Genomic DNA, 22,406 nt, shown 5'->3' on the forward strand with positions numbered 1-22,406 from the left:
ATCAACACCCTCAAAAGAGATATCACCGTATTGATCAAGATCGATCCAACCTAAATAAAGTTCATCAAGTTAATTAGTGTATGCTTGTTAATTTCCGGCCCCTTTTTATGATATATATATATTCTAAATGCTACGACATGATCAAACTAAAAACTTCAATATTGTTCCTCGTTCCCAGATAGATCTTTTGATCTTTAATTACTATGGTAGTGAGCTCATATATAGAAATGCTGCTACGTACGTACGTTTATTGCACAATACAGACACAATTAAACAAACTCCAATCTTCTCCCGGTGATTGATGACATTCATAAACAAAATAATTAATTATGGAGCCCACTGAAATATATATCTTTATCTAAAGCCAAAATCTAGTCATTGATTAAGTGGAGCCAAATACAATTACATTCCTCTTTTTCGTTAATTTGTTAGTGTGGTGGAGCACAGCAGTACTTATTACGATTTGATCTGATCTTGTTTATCATGTATAACTTGATAATCTTGTATGAGTAATATTAAAGAAAGACTCGTGAAAGAATTTTTATAAGATTTATTCGTCCGAACAAGATGTCCCTCACATTATATCTCTAAGCTAGACCCTATCTTCCCCAATCAAGTGTCCTATATACACTCCAACATTAATTAGCATCCAGTGTGTTTTATGATTAAAAGGAAGAAATGAATTCCAAAAGGAGTGTTTATTCAAAGAGAGAGAGAGAGAGAGAAAAAAAAAATTTAAATCCCTTGAGTGGGCCAGCAACTTTGGCTGCTTTTGTCAATATGGCTGTCAGGCTGTGATCATTTGGGCCACTCTCCCCCATAGATAGGATGTCATTTTATATTGGAAAGAAGAAGGGGGTTTGCTTAAATCTAAAAGGATTCTAGTTGGTATGTCCCACAAAGTGATTCCTTTCTTGTCGGCTTATGTCATCCAATCAAATATGTTGGTTTTTATAATTAGATTGAGAAAGGAAACGAACGAGACTCATTAAGATTCCAATCCTTCCTAATGAAGAAGGGCCATGACAAATTGCTTTCGATCTCTCCGAGAATAGATTCTAAGAAAATTTTCTTTTCATCATGTTCAGAGTTATTGAAATCTAAATCTTGTGAAATTGACACTTTTTAAGGGCAATTATATTTAAGTCCATATATGACCAATCATAGTCTAGAGGCAAGTGTATGGTTCACTCGACCTTCACCATATGATCCTAAACATAATTTAAAAAATAAAGTTTGATTGATGATAGATATGTGTGATCTCTTCCTTTTTTTCTTTTTTCTTTTTTATGTTTTTAGATAGTGTATTTTTTTAAAAAATAAAAATAATAAATGTTTTAACTTGATATAAAAATAAAATTAATTTTAAGTATTTTGTATTTTAAATTTCTTGTTAATATTTTTATTTTGAAATAGAAAACAATAGCATTTGATATTTAAGAAGTAATTCGTTTACACGTCCTCCCCTTTCAATTTTGAATATGACGATACAATGAATGACCTTTCCTTTATGTAGCGATCGATAAATTACCTTTTCTTTTCTTTCTTTTTTACGCTCATAAATTACCTTCCTAACCACCCATAATTCAACAAGAAAAGTGGTTTGTGCGAGGTGTGCACAAATAATGGTTATAAAATTTAGAAAAATTACCTCAAAAGTTGTATGGCTTTTGTCCCTATCACAAATAATGACAGAATTTTTAATTTTGGCCATCTTTTTTTTTTTTTTAACCCCCATTTCCTTTTTTTTATTTATTAATAATTACATGGGGTAAATTTAGTTTTTTAGTGTCAAAAGACTCGAAACGATAGTATTTTCAAAAGACTTTGCGGTCAAATATAATTTTTTCATCCAAATAGACGGTCAATATTAACGAAATGACTTAATTACAATAAAATGATAGTTTGATGTACCTATATGTTACACAACTGTCAGTTCATAAAACTTTATAAAACAAAATGGCTGTTAATTAAATAGACTAAAATATATTAACCCTCTTTTTATATCACATCAATAAGTTTTTATTATTATTCAAATAAAAAAAATCACGACAATACAAATTTTTTTTTCACTTTTCTATAAAAAAATTTCTACTCTATATCACATTAATCACTTTTTAAAATTACTCAAAAAAAAAAAAAAAAAAAAAAATTCCTTCACTATACACCCCCATATCCTTTTGTTTGTGAGGAAAAGAAAATAGATGCTTTGCTTGATTGGTTCAAAGCACCAAAGACAGAAAAAAAGGAAATTCTATTCCCTTTCCAAGCAACGCCCCCATACGCCCCCCAACAACATGGATAAAAACAATTAATAGGAAACAAACGAAAATCATAATATCATATCCCCCCATTACTGCTCCCCAATCCCCATGCCCTGAAGTGCAGTGCAAGCCACCATACCACCACCTCTGTCAAGCAAACAAACAAACAAACAAAAAACATCAGCCAATTAAAGCTTCACCATCAATGGCGTAAAGCAACACCAACGCAAAAGTCCTTGCGTGCCCGAAACCGTTGAAACAAATTGTAAGAAAAACAATCTACAACCCAAGATTGTGAATACTATATTGTTCTGTTCTTTCTGAACACAGGTCAGGTCCAAAGAGACAAAGAGTCCAAGTCTGCCCGGTTGTTTGGTTCTTCCATATTATGTTTGGTAACCGTGGATCAGGAAGTAAACCTGGGAAAGCCCGGAGAGTTCCTGTTGGTGGGTATTTTCGATTGCATCCATGAGATCACTGCGGCACTCGCTTTCGCTAGGATGAGCGATTCTTCAGCTTATAGAGTTGAAACGACGTCTCGTCTCGCCCAATGGCGGATCGACAACTTGGCTTCCTGCACCTACCGCAAGTCCGATCCTTTCAAAATCGGAAAGTGGAACTGGTAAGACTCAAAACGAGTCCTCTTTTGCATGTTAAGCATAGAAATTTGATGCCCCCAACAGAATTATATGCAATATTAGCTTAAATTTAGGATTACCCACTAAAGTTTAGGGCCATTTTGATCGTTTATGATAGAATTGAAGGTAAAAGAAGATGACCCTTTACCTGGCTAATGAGCATGGAACTGTGGAATTGGAAATTTAATCTTTGCTTCATGAACAAAATCATGCTTTACTAGCTTAAACTTAATTTTAGTCATGAAACTCTAAAGGGGTCTAATTGAATTGGAACCCAAAAGTAGGTAAAAAAAAAAACAAGCAAAAAAAGTTGTGTAGTTTCTGAACTTTTGGGATAGAGTGAAGTTTAACTGGTTTGTGTTTGTGATTGTGATTGAATTGAAGGCATTTATCCTTGGAAAAGAATCGCTTGTTGTTTGTTAAGTTATACCCGGAGATATCGAACCTAACAAGAGACAATCCCCCAATCGCGTCTTTCATAATTCGAGTGGTCAGTTCTGCGGGAGATCGCAAGGCATTGACTCATCCAGGTAATACAAATTAAGGTTTCTATTGACATGTATGAATTTTTTGATAGATAGGAAGAGCTTTGAAGCTGATGCCTTTGACACCTTGATCAATTTGGTTAGCCTATCAACTAATGCCTTTGAGTTGGGCAACAAGATAATGTTTTGTCATTTTTTAGGAATTGAGACTCAAGTGCTGCTCATGGTTTAATTTTGACCCACAAAGCCTAAACATGCATTGGAACATAGTCAGAACACTCCAATTATTCTAAATTTTTCATTGTTATGATCTTGTTCTCCTGAGGACTGCAGAATTTAGCTCCCCTGGTTTAGACAAAAATTAGTGCTTTAGAAAAATAGTAATGATAACTGTTGGATTAGTGTTGATACGTTAAGAACTTTAGTGATTTCTTGTATCTTCAAAACTCCCCTTTTCTTTTGGGACCCTTCTTTCTTTTTCCCTTCATATTTTGTTCAACTAACTTAATCATCTATATAAATGCAGAGATAACTGACAGGCGGCTCAAGAACAACGAAGATTTTGTTTGGGCAATAGAGGTTCCATTAACTGGGAAATTTATCATCGACGTCGAATTCCTTGATTTGAAGATTACATCTCCAGACGTAAGCATCTATTTGCTATTTTAACTACCATTCTATTGTTACAGATTGAAAAGGATAATTACCCTAAAAGAAAGTCATAATAACTTTACTCTAGGATTGTATTAGATTATGTAGTTATCAATGATGGTTGTTACCATATAAAAATTACATTCCTCAGGCATTTGGGGCAAGTCGCAAGAAATTGAAATACAATAAACAAGAGCAGCCTTACCTATTGTAATGATTTGCCGTTTAATGTTCAGGGTGGAGAACCCTGCTCGATCTGGGCCAACGGATTCACACGGACACAATCAAATGCAACAGCTCTTGCATCGCTTGGCCGAATGTTGACAGAAAGCATCCACACGGATATTATAATTAATGCCTCTGATGGAAGCATTGGAGCCCATCGTGCTGTTCTTGCTGCACGATCACCTGTTTTCCGCAGCATGTTTTCTCACAACTTGAAGGAGAAAGAAATGTCTACCATAGATATCTCTGACATGTCAATCGAAGCTTGCCAGGCTTTTCTCAATTACATTTATGGGAACATTCAACATGAAGATTTCTTTACCCACCGGCTGGCACTTCTTCGTGCAGCTGATAAATACGACATTTCTGACTTAAAAGAGGCTTGCCATGAGAGTCTTCTAGAAGACATTGATGCAAAAAATGTACTCGAGAGGCTCCAGAATGCATCTCTATATCAATTGCCAAAATTGAAGACTGGCTGCATGCGCTATCTTGTGAAGTTCGGTAAGATATTTGACATACGAGATGATTTCAACACCTTCCTGCAATGCGCAGATCGGGACCTGATAGGGGAAATCTTCCATGAAGTTCTCGGTGCCTGGAAAGGTTTCTGAAACCCTGCCAGTCTGCCTGTGAAAGACACAGGGGAAGAAAAGGTGTGCCATGAAAGTGGGTTTGTTAGAAAAATTGGTGTGCAGAACCTGCTGTCATGAAGATAATTCTTTTGTCCAAATGGAATTGGTTTATGTGTTATTGTAGATATAAATATTGGTTTTCATGACGGGGGAACACATTCTTGTACACATATTTGAAAAATGAAATGCAATTTCAGATTTGAGAAGATTGTTCTGATAGATTTCACAGTTAATAGGAGAATATGTTAAAAATGACTGATTAAGTAATTCAGTGCTGATATTTTGCTTGAAGAACAGTGTCATATTAGCGACTAAATTCTAAACGAGCTTCAAATCCAAAAGCAAGAACTGGGGTTCTGCGTTTACATATCCACGCTAAGTCTCTAATACATCAAATTCAACTACTTGATGAGTAGCAAGAATCTTCTCCATATCCTAGTCTTCCAACGAACAGAAAATTAGTTGCCCAAAAGCAGTTTCACGGCAATCCCTCTCTCTTCAAACCGACAATACATGGAGACAGACAACACATTTTTTACTATTTTAATTGAAATGAAAGATAACTGACCGAGATAAGGTTCGAACTTATGACATTTAATCTAATCCCATGTTAAATGATTTTGTCAATTTGATTAATGCACCCTACCGATCTTTCAATTGCCTTCCGGCTCATGTATTGTACAGCTAAGAAATACAACCTTTAAAAGTCTTTTTTCTTTTTTTTTCTTTTTTTTCTTTTTTTTTATAATAAGTAATTTAATTTCATTAGATAATTCGTAATCCTAATACACAGAGAATATACAAGAGAATTCATATTAAGAAAAAAAAAATTTCAAAAAATCATATAAAGTAGAGAAAAACAAACTATGATGTGCTGCTATGTAAGTGAAAATCAGAAGTAAATAAATAATAAACGTGCACAACAAATTTCCATTGACCCATATTCAGCCATGCTAAACAAATAATCAGAAGTAAGTGGGAAACAAAAGAAACATATCTGCCATAAGCACTTGTTTTATTCTTTTCAAGAGATGAAACAATGGCCTAAACCTCGGCATAAGCATGAGATCCAAAAGGGTGCGCCTCAAAGCAAAGTTTTTCTTATGAAATTCACAAAAAAAAAAAAAAAAAAAAAAAAAAAAAAAAAAAAAAACTCACTTTTCGTAGAAAATCTACGGGGCGGGGCTTCTGTAATTCACAACAGAAAATTTCTGGAATCGCTCGAGAGAGAGAGAGAGAGAGAGAGAGGCAAAAGGGTAGGTGTTTAATTATGAGCATATGGAGGGAATATTATTTAGGATCCTTTTTTTTTTTTCTTTTTCTTTTCACTTTGTTGGATTGTAAAGGTGGGCTGCTGGACCACGGGCCCAAGGGAAAAGCTTGGTCCATATTGAGTGTGGCCATTAAAGTTTAGTCAGATTTTGACTAAAAAATGCAATTAAGTTATTTTAGCTACTCACTTTTCAAAGACATCAAATATCAAACTCTCTAAATATTCTCTATTTCAAATAAATACTATTTTTTTATTGATTTTAAAACAACCACTTCCAACCACTTTTAACTACCATGAAACCAAAATTTATTAAAATTTCAATGTCCATACAGCTCCAATGTCCAACACCCATACATGCTCCAACGTCATTTTGTGAATTAATTACAATTGATGAATATAGCTCCAACGCTCATATAAGCTTCAACGCTCATTTTGCTCTTAAAGACAATTAATTATCCGTACAAAAACCAACACCATTTTATGCTAAGAATTAATGAAAGTAGTTGGATGTTTGGCTCTTAATGACAATTAATGAGCTCAAAAATGAAAAACCAAAGCCCATACATGGATAGAAGTAATGGAAGCCCAAGGATGCTTTAATACCAACGTTCATACATGATAAGAAGTAATGGAAGTGGTTGGATGTTTGGCTCTGAATGACAATTAATGAATTAAAAAATGAAAAACCAAAGCCCATACATGCAAAGAAGTTATGGAAGTCTCTGGATGCTTTAATAGCAACGTCCATACATGATAAGAAGTAATGGAAGTCCTGGATGCTTCAACACCAACGCCCATAAGAATTAATTGAAGTGGTTGGAACTACAATTAATTGAAGTAATGGAAGTCCTGGATGCTGCACACTTCATCACGAAGTTCCGCCTGTCCTTGAGTGTATAGATGCAACACATGCCCTATCAACAAGTCATGTGGTCAAAATGAAAGGTGAATCCTAATACATAAATTTTGTCCTTCACGATATGCGGATTTCGTAGTCAAATATGATAAGGAAAAAAAGAAGAAGAAAAAAGAAACACAAATATCAGAAATCTCCAGTCTTCTGCAAGTGATTCCAATGGTCCCGACCATTTTTGGATTTGCTGCAAGAAAAATCATAGGTTAGCCAACAAGCAAGGAGTCAAAGATACCCCCCATATAGGACATATTTGACCTATCCACCAGTGATGAAAACCTCTAGACACTTGAGTCCAAACCACTTTGAAGAAAAGACCAGTTCACCATCATAAAGATTTTTCAAGTGTCATCTGATGATAAGTATTATGTAATCTTTTTAGGGCTAAAACTCTGCAGAAACCCCCATTTCATTCCTCTCCTATTTGATCTTATTGGTGCTGGCCATGGACTGCAAGTAAAGAGAAATGTATATAAATGAAGGAAAGAAGAAAAAAGACAATAACTCATGCATAAACTACCAGAAGTCACCCCATAAAGCAAATTATATGTAGAAAATCAGTCCATGCTGCAGAAAAACCAGAAAGCCTAGACTACTACCCAAGCTATAAATGCTACACCGGATCTCCTTCCAATTACATCAGCAGCTTAAAAATAACACCGAAGCTTGTATCAAATGGCTCTGGCTTCTCATCCTTCTGCTCTAAGTGCTCTTTTTTGCATTTGGAGGATCTCTCAGCCCATGAAATCAATCAAACAAATTGACCTGCATCCTGCTATGGCCCACATGATAAAATGAGAAAGGATAAAGAGAATGGTATGGATTTGACATCCCCCTTACCAAAGCAGGATTTTATTAGCAATCTGAAAGTGTACTTGCGGCAGTAGCACAACCAGGCTAAAAGTTGATGTGCACTAGTTGATATGAACATTCAATTTGTAATGGGTTGATGGCTGATGTACAAGAATTAAATAGTTTCTCAACACAAGCATAGAGTGAAATCCAAGCACAACAGGTTGCAGACAAAAAACAGCAGATCCTTGGAAGACAATATTTTCATTATCAAAAAGACTGTTTTTTGGCCTTCAGCATAAGAGAACACCAAGTTAGTTACAAGGGCTACAAGATACACAAGCGGCTAGAGGCAAAATAAAACATCAAGATCCACCTATGCAGAGCATCATGACTTTCAGTAGCTACAAAATTAAGCCTCTAGGGCGCACTAGCAAAATAGAATAGAACTTAAACTAAAACTAGTGCCTTCAAAAGAGATGAAAAAATCTCATATCATTTTTCTCCTATCTCTAAATCATTCACTTCCCTTCTAAAAAAATGTAAGCTTCCAAAATTGCAACAGATATTGATAAACATCCACCATCAGCCATGAACAAAATAAATCACACTTAAGTTTACTAGATTCAAAATAAAGTCAAGGCCAAAATTTGTAAAAAAGATAAAGGTTGGCAATGATATCTCCATAAATGATATCTCTATATTGATAAATGCTTTTATCTACGTTACAAATGATAAATACACTTCATTAAGGATATGAATTAGGTTATGTACTAAACAAACAGATATTAAAGCTATGAAATTGTACATATCATTTATAATTGTATATAATAGGCAAGAAGAGATGGTATATATAGTTAAGTACTTAAAACTCCATTGAGAAGGTGGGTGGGGTTACATATGATGGGTCAAGGACTCACATGCGACAGGAACTCAGAGAGCTCAAGAAAAAGAAAAAGAAAAAGAATAGGCTCAGAGGTGTTAGAGTGAATACCACAGCTGCCCTTGCAGCTGTCAAACATGCAGTACATTCAGCCCTTGCAGCTGTCAAGCATGCAACCGATTCACCCTTGCAGCTGTCAAATATGTGATCCCAATTACCAAATGGAGAACACGTTGCTGTCAATCATCCAGGAAGGAAAGGATTACTACAATCAAGGACAACAGAGATCATTCAGACTATTATGTTGCTGTCCAAGATATGATGCGTCTCAACTCACCAAATATAGACTCTGCTACTGTCAACCATGCAAGAAAGGAATGTCCAATAGAGAAGATCACACATATAGAAAGAATTAACTAGGAGATATTTTATAATTAACAATTCCATGATATGTGGAATTGTCTTGCTGTACACAGTAACTCTCCTTTACTGCTCTATCTTGTCCATCACGAATGGTCCTTTGTATAAATTGCTATGTACACTTTGTGATTATCATATACTATAATCCCTCTCTTTATTCAATACTTTTTCAAGAGGGATGTTTGTCATCTCTCTCTCTCTCTCTCTCTCTCTCTCTCTCTCTCTCTCTCTCTCTCATGTATATATATACAAGCAAGCAAGGAAGGTAGGTCTGCGAAAAATGTATATATAGAGAGAATTGAAGAGATTGACGTTTGGGAAATGATAAAGGGAAGTTCCACTGCCTAGACAGGAAGGTGATTGCAGAAAAGTGAAGGGTGGTGGGCTATGGCACACTTCTAAACCCATGTTCGGTTTTTGAAATTCGGTGCCCTTGTAGATTGCCTTTTGTCGGGCAGAAATAGAGAAAATAAAAAAAACAAAAAAAAACAATAGGTGGTGGTATCTCCAAAAGCTGCTGCTCATCAAAGCAGAATGTTGGCAGAATGGATGAATGGGTTTGATTGCTCTTTTCATCATCAGTTTTGCGGTTACATTGATTGACACAATAAACATGTTTTTAAGCACACCACATTCACCAAATTGGTAGAGACACAGAGAGTAGCAACAACAACGAAGACACCATTGCTTTTCGTCTATTTGCACCCATTCTCGCCCTATACCTCTGTTCCCCAACCACAACATTCCAATGAAACAAATGTATCCAAGAAACCTATAACCAAAACCCAGTAAATCATTTGTAACCCCTTCAACCACAAGGTTTCTGTTGGTGGGTTTACAATTAACTAAAAATTATCACACTACTCAGCCACAGACAAGAGGAAGAGAGATTCAAAACCCACACACTAAAATCAAAATATGAGATTCAAAATCAAAACCCATAAACCAAATCAAACCAAACCCATAAAAGCAAAACAAACCTGGGATTCAAAAGCTTGCAGAGGTGATTTGTGAGAAAAGGTGCGAAGGAGCTCCAATTTTCGCTTCAGGAGATCGAGAACGCGGGAAGGGTAATAAACAAATGAAAAGTAAGAAGAGACGAGAGGAAATTGGCTCAGCAGAACAGATGAGCCAAATCGGCACTCACCAAATTTCCTGTAGCAGAGACGAGTTCGTTGCAGACACAATTTTGATGAAACTCGTCTGATTTTGGTGATTTCGTCTCTTTGGTGAGTTCACTATAAGTGCTCTTAGAACATTGAGAGGACCTACCCATCAACGACAATAATCGAGTGTGTCGTTGTTCCCTTGAGTGACCCGGATGAATCCCTTTGTTTCTTTTTTGAGATGAGATTGAAACAAGCAACATATATATAAAAACAACAAAAGGCCCTTAGAAACTTTAAGTCATATTTTTCTTGAATGTGATTTAGCTATTTTCCTTTGGAAACTCCTCTCCTCGGCCAAATTGTTATGCAGGTTTTTCTAATCGTCTCATTTCTATTTGGGTGTTGGCTATTCTTTTTCCTTGTGAAAAACTAGCCATTCCTAAACATGATGCTAGAAGATTTCAGTTATTTGCTTCCATTACCATGGATCTTATTTGGTTTTTTAGAAATAAGTTGATTCATGATGCTGTGTTTCCTTCTGCTGCTAAGGTTCTGCATCAGATTTTGTTCAACTTGGATAAGCATATTTTGGCTTGGAAGGATAGGTCTTCTCCTACCCTTTGGTTTCCTCCCTTACTTGGCTCTTTTAAATGGAATTTTGATGTTACTATTAGGGGCTCTTTTTCTGTTGCAGCTGCCACCATTTCTGATTCCTCTGGATCCATTATTTTGGTTGCAACCCAACACCTATATTCCTCTAATGTTCTTTTGAGTGAAGATACTGCAAAGCTACTTTGGGTCGTGTTGATTTTACTCTAGAGGAAGACTCTCTGTTGGTGACCTTAGCTATTAACAGTCCTCCTACTTTTTCTTCTTGGTGTTTTTGTAATATTGTTTCAGACATTAGTGTTTTTATTTCTTCCTTTCAAAGCTAGAAGGCTTTGAAGGTGTCACGTAGTGCCAACTTTAGAGCACATGCTTTAGGTAAGTGGGCCGCTACCAATCATGTTTTTGATAGCATTCCCAAGGATTCCCTCATTTTCTCTTTCATTCGGATCCAGAGTGGTAAGAACTCTCCCTTGTAACCTCTTTCCCTATTTTATTTAGGAAAAAAAATAAATAAATAAATAAATAAAGAGAAAAATTGACAGGAAAACCTATTACAAATCAACTGCAAAGAAAGCAAGAAGGCACTAAGGAGGATCTATGCTACTGTACATTGGAGAGGAGATCCAATAGCGGGAACGTAAAGTAGAGTTGTGAATGCTGCCAATAAAGCTGGTGGAAGCAACCCATTCTGCTAAGTTGTGAGTATGGAAATTCGTGCTCTTCTCAATCTTAAAAGTTGGTCAAGAGCCTGTTTGAGATTGCGTTGATAAATATAAATTTTGCCCATAGAAAAAGTTTGAAAAAGCTTCATTATTAGGATGTGTTTGGCAGTGCAAGCGGTTTCATAAACGAAAAGTGTGATTTCTAACCAAATCGCATAAGATAAATCGTTTGCAATTGTAATTTTTTTTTAAAAAAAAAAATGTGATTTGAAAACGATAAAAATTTACATTTTCAGAATATCTGCATTTTTTTGAGACTGCTGCTAATAAAAATGTCAATAGGTCTCTTTTTTTCTTTTTCTTTTTTTTTTTTTTAAAAAAATTGTAGTGACTGTCATTTATATCTATTTCCATGTATGCCATCCTATCTTCTTTTACGTTTAGACAAGTTAGAAGTTTTAGTATATATTTTGAATATAATATTATTTATTTATATTTTTTAGTCTAGATTGATTTGTGTTTTCTTATATAAATCAATAGATTTATTTGAATATATCGATTTATTCAACTATAAATAGGGACCTATATATTGTAAACAATCAAGTTATTAAGCATAACATAATTTTTTGGACTTTACCCTATGAACGTAATTCATAGACCAAACTACATAAATTCTCTGCGGCTTTCACGATGAAATTCATGTAAGAATGTTGATGAGTGCCAAAAAGTGCATATTTAGACCCCCTTAATTTACATTAGTTAAACATTTAGCTTTGTTACTTTCTGATGTTTTGGTTAGTTTTAGTATTTTTGCGTTTTTGCAGGGCAATAAAAGTAAAATGACAATTTTCAAGGCAAAAATACATAGAAAAGCTGGATTTTCTGAAGTGCTGAAAAAGTAGATTGATCGACTTTAAAGTAGATCGATCAAAAAGTAGATCGATCGAATATTAAGTAGATCAATCGATTATAAAGTCGATCGATCGAATTTTTGCGGATCTGAAATTTCAGAAACCCTAGCTAACTCTATAAATACCATTCTTTTCTCATTTTTAGAGGAGGAGGCCGCTTGGGAGCGCCCTAGGCGCCATTCTCACTGTAGTTTAGGGTTTTCAGTGTAGATTTTGTCTTCGAACTTCAAATCTTTGTAAGTTTCTTTGATTTTAATGCATCCTTGCTGTTTATTTATGCTTTCTTTTGTTATGGGTAGCTAATATTTTTGTTTAGGGTTGAGGATGAAACCTCACCATTGAATAGAAACTGAGTTTCATTGCTTGTTTATGCTATTTAAGTTTATGGACTTTAATTTCTCATGGTTCTACTCCAATTTTTGAGATTATTATTGGATATCTCTTGTGATTTTCGGATACAAGTGATGATTTGATATAGTTTTATTAAATTGATGGCTTGGGTTTTCATGTATGTTGGATATTCATTGTGTTTCATTCTATGGATACATTTGATGATTTAGTTGAAACTAGATATCTTTTGTGATTTGTGGAAGAATGGATTCATTGAATGATTTAAACAATTTTTGAAGCAAAAGTAGAGCATACCTAAGATTTGTATGTGAGAACCTCAAAATATGTGTGATTGGCATGAGATTAGGTTGTTGTGATTTGGTTAGTGTGGATTCCAAAACCCTAGACCCCTTTATTTTCATTAATTTTGTTTATGTTTTCTTTTATCAAAAAACCCCTAAATTTGGAACTAGGTTAAAATAGGATTAGTTTGAATAGAGATTAATTTTCACAACACAATTCCCTGTGGGATCGACTCGCACTTGCATAACACTATATTGCAAAACGATTCGTGCACTTGCGAGTAATTATAATTTGCACAACAAATGTCTCATATGAAAATTGTTTAGACTAGAGGTGTAATTCCGGACCAGTTATAACCGGCTGAAAAACCGGCTCCGGGTAACCGGAAAACCGGTTTGGTACCCGGTTATTTATAACCGGGCACCCGGAGCTGGTTCCGGTTATAACATTTTCAAAAACCCGGTTATAACCAAGAAACCTGGTGTATATATATATATATATATAATAATAAAATATTAAAAATACATATCAAATTTTTGTTAATATGACTGTCCCATAGGCTCAACCTCTGATGGTCATACACATCATATACATATATCCATCAGTCGTAATCCAAACAATTATATATTATATGTTCAGAGAGCAATAGAGAGAGGGAGATTCATACCTTGTGCCATTTTCTTCTTAGTGATGTTGCTGACAGGCCTCAATGTGGTAGAACAGTTATGAAATCCATAAAGTGTTTTAAGAACAGTTGTGAAATCCATTCAGGAATTCAAGAATTAAGGATAAGTCAGCAGAGCTGAATGGTCAGAAGTCCAAGATCAGGTCAGCTGTTTACAATAAGATTAACATTCCTTACTCAAAGTGTTTTAAGAACAGTTGTCAAATCCATCCAGGAATTCAAGAATTAAGGATAAGTCAATGAGTAGAGCTAAATGAAATGGTCAAAAATCCAAGATCAGGCCGGCTAGATACAATAAGACCAACAGTCAAATCCATGTAAAAGAAGGTTATAATATTTCACGGAATTGAAGCTAAATAACGTTATTTGCAATCAAACACAAGGCTCAGATCTTAATAATATCTCCTAAATTTAAGACCAAATCAAACCCAACTTCACAACTCATAGGACCCAAATGAAATGGTTTAATTGTCAACTCAGTCCAAAAAAAAAATATATATATATATATATATATTTTAGGCCCAGCCAAAGAAACATAAGATTCCAGGAATGCAAGTAAAGATTGAAGAAGAAACCAAGCATTTCAAAGGAGAAAGAGAGAGCGAGGAAATGCTGATGTATTTCATAGAGACCAAGGGAGTGTTTGAGAGGGAAACTTGCCATCTGAGAGGACTCCTCTGATTACAAAAGTCTCTTTTTTAAAAAAATAAATAAATAATAAAAAAAAAAATCATATCCTGTCTAAATAACCGAGTACCACCTGGGATAACCGGATAACCGCTCGATAACCGGGGTCCCCGATTAACCAGGGTGCCGGTTTCGGAGCCGGTTATTGAATTTCAATAACCGGGGACCCTGGAGCCGGTTCCTGGTTATTAGCCAATAACCGGCTCCAGGTTTACACTCCTAGTTTAGACGTGAACGTGCCTAGGCCTTCTGCTTTCAGCCTCTTTTTAGAATGGCTTTGGTGTTGTGCGGGTTTACTTGTCCCTTTGCAATCACGTGAGTATCGTTACTAGGCCTATTTAGGCCTGGGCTGGTTACTCCATTGGATTGTTAGCCCCTTCAATGGACTAACCAAACTCAAGCCCTAATGTGATGTCCCGAATATTATTTGATCATTTTAAGAATAAATTTAATGGATAAATAACTACAATTAATTTGATGACTAGAAAATATAATAAGACATGCAGAGAATATTTTATGGTCCAAAAAAATAAATTATCTAAGAGAAAGAAATGAGAAAATGAATTAGAAAATGAATAAAAGAAGAAAATAATATATATATATATATATATATATATATATATATATATATATATATATATATATATATATATATATATATATATATATTTATGGCGCATCCGGACGGCCCTTCTTGGGCGCACGTCCGCAAGTGGACGCGCGTCCAGACGGGGCCCGCATTAAAGTGGGAAGAAAGCCCATTTCTCTTGGCAGCTCTGAATTTCTTCCCTTTTTCTCTACGTTTTTTCACCTAAAAATCTTGATATTTTGAAATCCAACCGTCCAATCTTAGATCCGACTTCGGTAATGTAATCCTCGAAGCTCGATCTACGTTTTGAGGTAAATCGTTAAACTCGCATTTTTTGAGATTTTTAATAAATCTTGTAGAAATGAGTTTAACTTAGTGTTTTCTTTAAATTTTGTGTGGTTTGGAGTTGCTATGAGCTTTCTGAGCATTTGGTTTTGGCTTGACGAATTTTTGATAAATTTTTCATAAACCCTAATTTTTTGGTATTTTGTTAAAGTGTTATTTTGGTGTGATTAACCCTAAGTAATGCTTATGGGTTAACAATATTGTGTTTAAGAAAGGGATTAGAAATTATGAAGAAATATTTAGGAATTTTAGGGTTTTATGGGTAAATTAGTAATGTAGCTTTTGAGCGATTCAAAATGCTACTTAGAGTAATTATTGATTAGAATACTAAATGATACAGTGTATTGTATTTTTAACGGCACTTTGCGGTTGAACTTAGAGTCGTTTGGAATTAGGAGTACAAGCGATTTGAGGTGAGTATTATACTCACTAAGAAAACATATTTTTATATATTATAGATTTGTAAAATATATATTATTTTATAATTCCAAACCGACCATATGATGAATTATATGCTTTGGATAATTTGAATAGTTTTGATTATGTTCAAATTCAATGATGTTTAAGAAATGATGCATGAGTGAAGAGTGTTGAATTGATTTAAAGTGTTTGAGTGTATGCTGCGGTTGAGATTTAAATTATGCAAAATTGTTTGAGAACATGTCATGTTGAAACTGTTTATATTTTATGAAGAAACTATGATTTGAATAATTTCAAAGTCTTTGATGAAATGTTGGATGGTTTAGTTTTAAAAGAACATGATTTAGTAAAAGCATGATTTTACAGCATGATACAGTAGTGAAACATATACTGATCAGGCACAAAGCATAGAGCATGTAATATAGAGCATACATACAACAGCAGCAGAACACAGTAAACACAGTAAAACAGCAGTAAACACAGTTAAATAGCAGTTATCAGCATTGTGGGGGACCCAAGCCCCAATAAACCAGTTTCAAGCACGGCATATATAGCATTGTTTATGAGTGTAATGTTTTTATGCTATGAGTAGTTTTACTAGACCTGTTGGTATGCATAAGAGTCTTAAATGAAAAGAGCTTATACATATTTCTATAGGATGGTTGCATGTGTTTAAAAAAACATTGAACTTGGATGTACATGGATTCATGATTACCCAGGTGTGAGTAATGGCATGTCTATAAGTAAGAAGGTTGACTGTTATTGCTCTTCAAGAAAGATGTGTTAGCATAATAGAGTTTTACTCCAGTGCTCACATGATCTATAGACGTTCAAAGCATAAAGCTGAAATACGATTAAAGATAGCGTTGCGAGTATTATGTTGAAGGATAATATCCTAGTATGAAAGAGTAAGATGTCATGTTTTCTCGCTTAAGACTTATGTGTAGACGTGATATCTGTAATGGAGTGATCGTGTGCACATATGTCTGAGCCACCATTCAAAAATATTCTTACCGAGGGGTTCACATGTAGAAACTTCTAAGAAGTAGACTGAAACTTCTACATATGTTCACAGCTATATAGTATGTTTTAAATGTTTTCTGGATAGTCAGTGTTTACTGTATTAGCTATTGGTAAATTGTGGTTGATATAGTGCTCGCATGACTTTAAATAAATGAAATGTTAGTTCTTTGTGAAAACTCAGTTAGTTTAATATCACTGAGATCTTAGTATGTTTTATACTGAGACGGTAGACTCATTCTTTCACCTATGCAGATGTGGATACCACCACAACCATGTAGATGATGCTCTTATGATTGCAGGTACTCCTGAGGCGGATGATGATCCGGTAGCATTCTATTTGGGTTACTACAATTGAAGCCTGTAGCGACAGTCATAGTGGGATGGACTATGATGTCCTTATTTTGAGTACTTTTGTTTATGGCTTGTGACATATATGTCACATATTCTTATGTGTAAGTCATTCTTTTGTAATAGTTATATGTTGTTAAGCCTCCAATAATTAGACTTATGTTATGGCTTACTTTTTTGGTATAGACAACATGTTTATTTATAGTTATGCTTTACCGTTATATCTGATGGTATCATGATGTATTCCGCTATAGATATAACTCTATTTATCAGGTGCATGTTATGGGGCATGTGTCATATGTTGGTTGAGCGACATATAGTCATGCCATTGTAATGACTTGTTTTACGTTTGTGTATATATATATAAAACAAAAAAAAAAAAAAAAAGGGTCGTCACACCTAATAGGTGGATTTTCGGTGTATTACTATCCATATATATATATAGCCAAAGTGCTATATCAATACCATTATGCATAAAATTTCGCGTAATGTTAAAAGGAAGACTCGTATTCTCTCAAAATTAATGTGGCTTTTAAAATTATTATTGGATTAAAATTTAATATTAATCTATCACACGTCTAACGCTGATTTTAAAAGTCACATTAATTTTGAGAGGACATAAAAGTATTATTTTTAGCATTACAATAAAATGTATCTCCACATTTCCTTTTAGGTCTCAATAATGCACTGAGCAATCTGGCGAGTTCCAAAGACTGCAATGTGGCCTCATTGCCGAAAAAAGCAGAGGAGCGGTTGTATAAAGATGAAACGAAAGATAAGGTCCAATGTCAAAAGGATCTCAACGATTGTTTGATACCAATACGCAATATATAGCATGGAGTTGAGTCAAAGCAGTTACGTTGCCGGTTTACACGACAGAGAGATGATCATATACGAGGTTCTGTTTTCACTATTATCGTGCTCAATCCACCAAATTTGGCATGTAAATATGTCGTTTAAACCTATGACAACTGTACGGATTGAAAAATAATGTTGGAAAATTTTCTCTAAAAATTAATCAGTTCCATAAAAAGATTTCCCTTTGAAATGGACAATTCCTACCACTTTCCACTATAAAGGTGACCAGATTTTTGTCTTCCAAACACAAGCCGAAACAGAGTTTCAAAAACAGGGGATCCCAGAGCCTCTGTTCTTCCCCTGCTCTCAATACAAATGAAAGCAATGGGTCTCTCAATTCTTCCTCCCATGCTGCTTTCATTTGTTATTTTTTCTCTGTTACATACGCCCACGCTTGCCGTTAAAAAGGTAAGCACATTTTGCTTTCTGTTCTCTAGTTATGAAAATGTTGATATTTTTATTCAAGTGGATGACTTTGAAGTTCCAATGAATTTCATTACAATGGGCATTCGATAGAGTTCTATAAATGTTCCACTAATGGCCTAAATTTTATATTTTGCTGCAGTCTTATGTAGTGTACTTGGGAGGACATTCGCATGCCCTAGAGGCTTCATTGGATGAACTCGACAGTGTGACGAATTCTCATTATGATTTGCTTGGATCAGTGGTAGGAAGGTATAGAATTTGTTAACATGTTCTGCATAATTTCTGTTCTTTGTGGTTCGTATTGAATAAGAATGTCAACTTTGATATTTTTAAATTTCTTCCACAGCCCTGAGAAGGCTAAGGATGCAATCTTCTACTCATATAGAAGAAATATTAATGGCTTTGCCGCAAATCTCGAGGAGGAGGAAGCAGCAGAGATTGCAAGTGAGGAATGCTGCTTATAAGTTTCTCTGAATCTTTTAATAAACGATTGACCGACCTCTTTTCATTTGTTCTGTTTTTCTCTGTTTCTGCCTTTGCTGCATCCTAAGTTTATGCCAGTTAGGACCATGGCTGAGAATGGCTTTTCTTTTTTCTGTTTTTTCACTTGCAGAGAATCCAAATGTCCTATCAGTTTTCGAAAACCAGCCAAGAAAACTGCACACAACACGATCATGGGATTTTCTTGGACTTGAGAAAGGTGGAAAAATTCGTGCCAGTTCGATATGGAAAAAAGCAAGGTTTGGTGAAGATACAATCATTGGAAACCTCGATACCGGTGTGTTCATATTCTTTCTCGATCGAGTTTATTAAGGCTTAAAATCAAATTTACATGGAACGATTTGGATACAAGATTTGATTGCTTTTTCTTTCACGAAGAATGACGGAAATTTCAAATGTTGCATGGGTTTTTGCAATTAGATTTGATGTATAATTTGTTTTTAACCCAACCTATTTCTTTCTCAAACAGATCGAGATAACTTGTCGAGAATATAAATTAAATGATAAAATTTAATTTTTTTTTTATTACTCTTAACATTTTCTTGGTGGACGTTCATTTCAAATGGGGTTGTGCTAGGCGTTTGGCCGGAATCGAAGAGCTTCAGCGATGAAGGATTGGGTCCCGTCCCGTCGAGGTGGCGTGGTGTCTGTGAAAAAGGCTACAAAGACGGTTTGCATTGCAACAGGTCCGTTGTTTTCTTTTCTCTAATAAATATTGCATATAAATTGTTTTTCAGAGTGCATGTATTGACATTGTTTCCAATTGTTATGCAAGCAGGAAGGTGATCGGAGTAAGGTACTTTAACCAAGGATTTTCGGCAGGTACAGGGGTTCATCTTAACAAATCCTATAACACTGCTCGTGACCAAGATGGCCATGGAACCCATACCTTATCTACTGCCGGCGGTAACTTTGTGGCCGGAGCTAGTGTTTTTGGGAATGGCAATGGCACTGCCAAGGGTGGATCACCAAAAGCCCGTGTGGCTGCCTACAAGGTCTGCTGGAGTGTATCCAATACCAGTTCTTGTTTTGACGCGGATCTAATGGCTGCCTTTGAAGCTGCAATAACTGATGGTGTTGATGTGCTTTCTGTTTCTGTGGGTGGCGGCCCCACTGAATTTTTCAATGATGGGATGTCAATAGGTGCCTTCCATGCTGTTAAGCATGGCATTGTTGTTGTTTGCTCCGCCGGAAATGATGGACCAACTCCGGGGTCAGCAACCAACCTGGCACCATGGATATTCACAGTCGGAGCTAGTACGATTGACCGGGAGTTTGCTAGTTATGCTGCTCTTGGCAACAGGCAACACCTCAAGGTATTCCTTTTCTTTTACTCGATCTTAACTCTCGCCGTCCGTCCGTCCATTACATGGAAAGGAATTGCTCTGACATTCCTAATTTTCATCGCCAGGGAACAAGTCTTTCAGGAGCCTTGAAACCTGCTAAGTTCTACCCATTGATCAGTTCTGTCGATGCCAAAGCTCCTAATGCAACCGCTGAGGCTGCGTAAGCGCACAGAACTCTTATAGTTTTGTTTCATCAAACATATATGATTAAATTAATTTCTAAGTTCCTTTTTTGTTTTTATTTTTGTCTTTTAAATTCCCTTGTAGTCAGCTTTGTCAGGCAGGAGGCCTTGATCCCCAGAAGGTGAAAGGAAAGATTTTGGCGTGTCTTCGAGGGATAAATGCAAGAGTTGATAAGGCCCGTCAGGCCTTTTTGGCAGGTGCTGTGGGTATGATATTGGCTAATGCTGAGAGCAATGGGAATGAAATTATAGCCGATTCTCATGTGCTCCCTGCTACACATATCAATTACTCCGATGGCCAACAACTCTTTGCTTACATTAAGAGAAGCAAGTATATATTCTTCCACTTAAACTTTTTACAATCTCTTCAACTCAAAATTATTTGTAGCAACTTACAGTTGATGTAATATTATATTGTATGCATTAATAGGAACCCTACGGCTTACATTACTCCTGTAAAGACCGAATTGGGAACAAAGCCATCTCCATTTATGGCTTCATTCTCATCCAGGGGGCCTAGTTTGATTGAGCCAAAAATCCTCAAGGTCTACTAAGCATTTCAATCATCTCAAATTTCCCCTGTTTCATATTTCGGATTTCATACAAAAATTTCCTTTTTTGTATTAATTGCAGCCTGATATCACAGCACCAGGGGTGAACATACTTGCTGCCTACACCGAAGCAACAAGCCCAACTGATGACGATTCTGACAAACGTCGTGTTCCTTACAATATAATCTCTGGAACTTCCATGTCCTGCCCTCATGTTTCCGGCATTGTCGGCCTCCTCAAAACGCTCCACCCTGACTGGAGCCCGGCAGCAATCAAATCCGCAATCATGACCACCGGTAGAAATTAACATCCTCCGATCCATCTCTTAACTTCATCATGACAATCTTTCCTTCTCTCTTAAAGCTCTAATCTATTATCTATTTTCTATTTTGTTTCCAGCAACAATCCGAGATAACAACAAGGGAACAATATTGGACTCGGCCAATAATCTCAAAGCCACACCATTTGCGTATGGGGCAGGACACGTGCAACCAAACCATGCAGCCGACCCTGGACTGATCTATGATCTGACCGTTAATGATTACTTGAACTTCTTATGCGCTCGTGGCTACAACCAGACCAAGATCAGAATCTTTTCGGGCGGGGCGTATGCATGTCCCAAGTCTTTCAAACTGGAAGACTTCAATTACCCTACAATCGCAGTTCCTAGTCTCCCTGCAAGTCAAGTGACTGTTACTAGAACAGTAACTAACGTTGGTTCTCCTAACACCTCGTACCAAGTTCATGTCAACGCACCTGCCGGAGTTTTGGTCTCGGTCGTACCTACAACATTGAACTTCAGGGCAGTCGGTGAAAAGCAGACCTTCAAGGTTACTTTGAAGCCCAATGGTAAGAGTACTATTAAGGACTATGTTTTTGGGGAGTTGTTTTGGTCAGATGGCACGCACGTTGTGAGGAGTCGTATTGCAGTGAGCTGATCTTCTAACTAGAAGTGAAGTGAAGTGAAGTGAAGTTGTTTGACCCTTCCCCTTCTTTTTCTTTTTATTATTATTTTTTTGGGCCGAAAATGAAAACAGAAAATAAATTTCCCAAAGCCACTTTCACACTCAATGCCTATCTCTTGAAGCCGACAATAAGCATTCTTATGTATGTACATTATAATCTATCTAAATCAAATATTAAAGCTTGTTTAATTCTCAGTGATTCTTGAGTTGTCTATTACAATCAATTTAAGGGGACAGAATGATAAAATGGTCATACTTGGAGGCCTTCCCATTTTATCTTCACAAGCTCAATTTTTTATTAGTTCTTTTAAAAAACCATTTGCTTCTCATATTCTAATTAAACATTCATAAGTCATATTCATGTGTTTCTTACATGT

The 22,406-nt window shown here is 35.8% G+C and overlaps 2 protein-coding genes and 1 long non-coding RNA gene across 6 annotated transcripts; 2 read left to right on the forward strand and 1 right to left on the reverse strand.

The window, feature by feature from the left end:
* Positions 1–2,320: 2,320 nt before the first annotated feature.
* LOC133876568 (BTB/POZ domain-containing protein At1g55760) lies at positions 2,321–5,104 on the forward strand. Its single transcript, XM_062314875.1, has 4 exons — positions 2,321–2,886; positions 3,287–3,432; positions 3,914–4,032; positions 4,275–5,104. Exons 1-4 carry the CDS (start codon positions 2,765–2,767, stop codon positions 4,875–4,877), a joined length of 990 nt encoding a protein of 329 aa, XP_062170859.1. The 5' UTR covers positions 2,321–2,764; the 3' UTR covers positions 4,878–5,104.
* A 1,638-nt stretch (positions 5,105–6,742) lies between these two features.
* On the reverse strand, positions 6,743–10,439 carry LOC133874519 (uncharacterized). 4 transcript variants are annotated; one of them, XR_009901312.1, is made up of 3 exons: positions 10,160–10,426; positions 7,684–9,024; positions 6,743–7,534 (listed from the first exon to the last, which is right to left on the reverse strand). It is a non-coding gene; the product is annotated as an uncharacterized LOC133874519 (long non-coding RNA). The 4 variants fall into 4 exon arrangements; XR_009901311.1 differs by having other exon boundaries at positions 6,743–9,024; positions 10,160–10,439; XR_009901313.1 differs by lacking the exon at positions 7,684–9,024.
* Positions 10,440–18,382: 7,943 nt separating this feature from the next.
* LOC133875408 (subtilisin-like protease SBT5.3) lies at positions 18,383–22,002 on the forward strand. The gene is made up of 11 exons (XM_062313535.1): positions 18,383–18,466; positions 18,624–18,733; positions 18,831–18,928; positions 19,098–19,262; positions 19,563–19,671; positions 19,764–20,301; positions 20,397–20,491; positions 20,599–20,844; positions 20,944–21,058; positions 21,147–21,360; positions 21,464–22,002. Exons 1-11 carry the CDS (start codon positions 18,383–18,385, stop codon positions 22,000–22,002), a joined length of 2,313 nt encoding a protein of 770 aa, XP_062169519.1.
* The last annotated feature ends 404 nt before the right edge of the window (positions 22,003–22,406 follow it).

The sequence above is a fragment of the Alnus glutinosa genome, chromosome 8, assembly GCF_958979055.1.
Source record: "Alnus glutinosa chromosome 8, dhAlnGlut1.1, whole genome shotgun sequence".
In the NCBI taxonomy this organism is placed as follows: Eukaryota; Viridiplantae; Streptophyta; class Magnoliopsida; order Fagales; family Betulaceae; genus Alnus; species Alnus glutinosa.

Bases quoted from the DNA above. Each gene is read 5' to 3' on its own strand.
- LOC133876568 (XM_062314875.1), top strand. From the start codon at position 2,765: ATGAGCGATTCTTCAGCTTATAGAGTTGAAACGACGTCTCGTCTCGCC. The intron at 3,433-3,913 runs GTAATACAAATT...ATATAAATGCAG, and splicing joins CAAGGCATTGACTCATCCAG to AGATAACTGACAGGCGGCTC. The intron at 4,033-4,274 runs GTAAGCATCTAT...TTTAATGTTCAG, and splicing joins TGAAGATTACATCTCCAGAC to GGTGGAGAACCCTGCTCGAT.
- LOC133875408 (XM_062313535.1), top strand. From the start codon at position 18,383: ATGGGTCTCTCAATTCTTCCTCCCATGCTGCTTTCATTTGTTATTTTT. The intron at 19,672-19,763 runs GTCCGTTGTTTT...TTATGCAAGCAG, and splicing joins GACGGTTTGCATTGCAACAG to GAAGGTGATCGGAGTAAGGT. The intron at 20,492-20,598 runs GTAAGCGCACAG...ATTCCCTTGTAG, and splicing joins AATGCAACCGCTGAGGCTGC to TCAGCTTTGTCAGGCAGGAG.